General features: G+C 43.5%; 1 protein-coding gene across 1 annotated transcript; it reads left to right on the top strand.

The window, feature by feature from the left end:
- Positions 1 to 250: 250 nt before the first annotated feature.
- LOC306785571 (homeobox protein Hox-D4b-like) lies at positions 251 to 2,967 on the top strand (the record flags this gene model as incomplete). Its single annotated transcript, XM_079279996.1, is given in 3 exon segments — positions 251 to 265; positions 268 to 766; positions 1,527 to 2,967. Coding segments are annotated over 3 exon segments (837 nt in total). The 3' UTR covers positions 1,850 to 2,967.
- Between the last annotated feature and the right edge of the window lie 244 nt (positions 2,968 to 3,211).

Genomic DNA, 3,211 nt, shown 5'->3' with positions numbered 1-3,211 from the left:
TAATTACTCTTCATGGCAAATGATTCCAAACGTTACGTCCACAAACATCTATTCTTAACCATTCCCCCCCTGCCAACAAAACTTCATTAGTCCTATTATGAAAATTCACCCCCCCCCCCCCCCCCCCCCCTTTCAAATTATCCCATTACGTCTGACATAAACAACCCGAAGTGGCCTCTCTCATTGGCTGGCCGCAGGGTCACGTGGCCCGCGCGGCCGTCCGTCTATTTGACAGCCGCAGGATGGCTTGATGCCAGAGGGGGAAAAAGAGACAGAGAGAGGGGAGAGAAAGAAAAATTAGTATTCTCCTACCAGCCTCGCTATAAATCAATCATGGAGTCCTACGTGGTGAGCTGTAAATATGCTGAGCCGCAGTTCCCGCCTTGTGAAGAAGATTACAGTAATTTTAGTGACCAAGGGGGGTATTACAACAGCCCCCAGGACAGTGGTAGTTATGTAGGGGGCTATCAGCGCGGGCAGCCCCCTCCACCTCCATACACACCACAACAAACCGGCTACCACTCTTCGCAGGGGCACCGCCGGGAGGATGGAGAGGACCACTCGCAGCACCAGGCTGCGCCCTTCCGCGACAGAGAGACGGATGCCACCGGGAAAGAGTCGAGGTTCCCCGTGGCTGACCTGCATTGCCAGGCTTGGATGACCTGTGCAAAGCCCGCTCAGGTGCAGAGGAAAATGGCCTGCCAGGGAAAGGACAAGCCGCCTATTGTTGTCTACCCGTGGATGAAGAAAGTGCACATCGCTCATGGTGAGACAGCCTGAGGATTTTCATCTCTCCCTTTTTAGATCTCAAATTCTCTCTTACTTTGATTTCTGCATCATTTCAGTTTTCCTGATTCCCATGTTTATGTTTTTTTGTTTGTCTGCCAGGCTCTCTCTCTCTCTCTCTCTCTCTCTCTCTCTCTCTCTCTCTCTCTCTCTCTCTCTCTCTCTCTCTCTCTCTCTCTCTCTCTCTCTCTCTCTCTCTCTCTCTCTCTCTCTCTCTCTCTCTCTCTCTCTCTTTTGTGTTTTGTCCATTTGTGAGCACCGTTTTTTGTTGTCGAGTTATTTATGATCTCAGTGAGGGTCAGGAAGAATTACAACCCCTATAAAGTTTTATGGCCCTGCCAAAGCGCACGTTTGTGCACGTGTGTGCATATGTGTGTGTGTGTGTGTGTGTGTGTGCGTGCGTGCGCGTCTCTGGTGTGCAACGTTGCAGCTGAACAAAAAGCTGCAAGTTAAAAGAAAGTTTAAACAGCATGTTGGACCTCTTCCCGGTCAACCATGAATACAGATTCACATTTCAAATGACCATGACAATAACTGCAATAACAGTTATTTCGTGTTTTGAAATGCTAGTCTGCAGGCTAACTCAATTTGATTTATGTTTAATTATCTAGCTTGATTTAAGTTGTAAGCTAATATGAGTGAAACAAAATAAAATAAAATGTAAATAAATAAAATAAAAGATTTCCCTTCAATTTTGTCCCTGAATTTTTTTTATTGTTATGTTATTTTTTTTTTTACAGTGAATCCGAACCACCTGGGCCCGGAACCAAAGCGACTACGGACGGCCTACACGCGCCCGCAGGTGCTGGAGCTCGAGAAGGAGTTCCACTTCAGCCGCTACCTCACGCGCCGCCGCCGCGTCGAGGTCGCCCACGCGCTCTGCCTGTCCGAGCGGCAGGTGAAGGTGTGGTTCCAGAACCGGCGCATGCGTTGGAAGAAGGACAACAAGCTGCCGAACACCAAAGGAAGGAGCAAAAACAAGAAAGCGACGGACAGCAATAACAACAACAGCAGCGGCGGCAGCGGCAGCGACAGCAGCGTGAAGGCGGTGATAACCGTCTGAAAAACACAACACAGGTCGGCTGTCAGAGGCCGCCATGTTGGCACCTTCCCTCTCCAAAACTGATGGTGCTAAGTTGATCCAGGGTGACCGAAACTATTCTAAACATGCTTTAAACATGGCAGGCTTTACATTACAGGTCCCAAATAAGGACTTATAAATTCGCTTATGTATTTTGACTTATAGCTTAACTTTTACTTTGTTTTTAAATATTTCTGTTGTGTAGAGGTTGCAGCCAACTCCACTCTGATATTTAATTCATTACGAAATGTTTTGAGTCTTACATTTAAGTAAACGTCAAGGTAGACGGTTTGACATCTCTCTGGAGAAATTAGGGAATTGACATCAGATATTAAAGGCGCGTGGTGCCTATTGGTTGGGGAGAGTGTGTCTCTTGGAGAAAACAGGGTTTTTATTTCTACAGGGTAAACATAATACAGGGTTTTATAATAGCTACCTACAAATAACTTATGAATATGCACATTACCAAAACGTTGTTTCACACAAACTGGCGCTTAAAAAAGGGGCAAAATAATAAACAGGAGACCGGACAGGTCTAATGGTTTGGCGTTGAACCAATAATGTTTTTTTTTGTACAGAGGAGCCTCCAAAAACAATGCATATTTAATGGGATAAGTAGCCATAACGTGCAGATTTTCTTTTAATCTCCAAAGATGAATGAACTTTAGGAAAAGTACATTTGCACGGGGAAATAAATATAGAATTTGAAAAACAGCCAAATTGGAGGTAGAGGTTTTGAATGCACTCTGCACGCTGACTGTAAATCCAACGTGTTTTCTCAGGGTTACAGGGTTTTAACGAACATCCCTTTGTGAAACGTTTGTTGTTTGATTTAGCACCGAGAGGTTTGACACAATCCTCTCTGAAACAACAGTATGTGTTGCATTTTCAAAGAATATGTTCTGTCTTTGATTCCAGTACAATATGCTGTTGATTTCTATTGTAGCCTACGCCAGTACTTATTTTTTATTTGTATTATTTAGAAGCATATTTTATTCTTTGTAGCAAACATCTGTTCTTTTTTTTTACATGTGTTTAACTTTGAAGAAAACGAAGAAAATCTCTTCGTGCAAGATTTTTTATATGTGGAAATGTTTTGATAAAATACTACGATGATAAAAAAAATTAAATAAAAAAAGTTTCAAACGGCAAAAATGCTTCTCATCCCTCTCTTTCAATTACACACACACACGCACACACTCTCTTGTGTTGTGAGACCGTTTTTACGGGATTGTGACAGCGGGTCAACGGAAGTGACGTAGACATTACCCCCAGCATGTTTTATGAATGTAAGAAAATTTCACAATATTAATCTTTGAACAAAGAATCAAACCGCTATGGATG

Source organism: Melanostigma gelatinosum (genome assembly GCF_949748355.1).
Source record: "Melanostigma gelatinosum genome assembly, chromosome: 12".
Classification (NCBI taxonomy): Eukaryota; Metazoa; Chordata; class Actinopteri; order Perciformes; family Zoarcidae; genus Melanostigma; species Melanostigma gelatinosum.
Note: the sequence above shows the minus strand (reverse complement) of the source record. Positions and strands in the feature narration are given on the sequence as shown.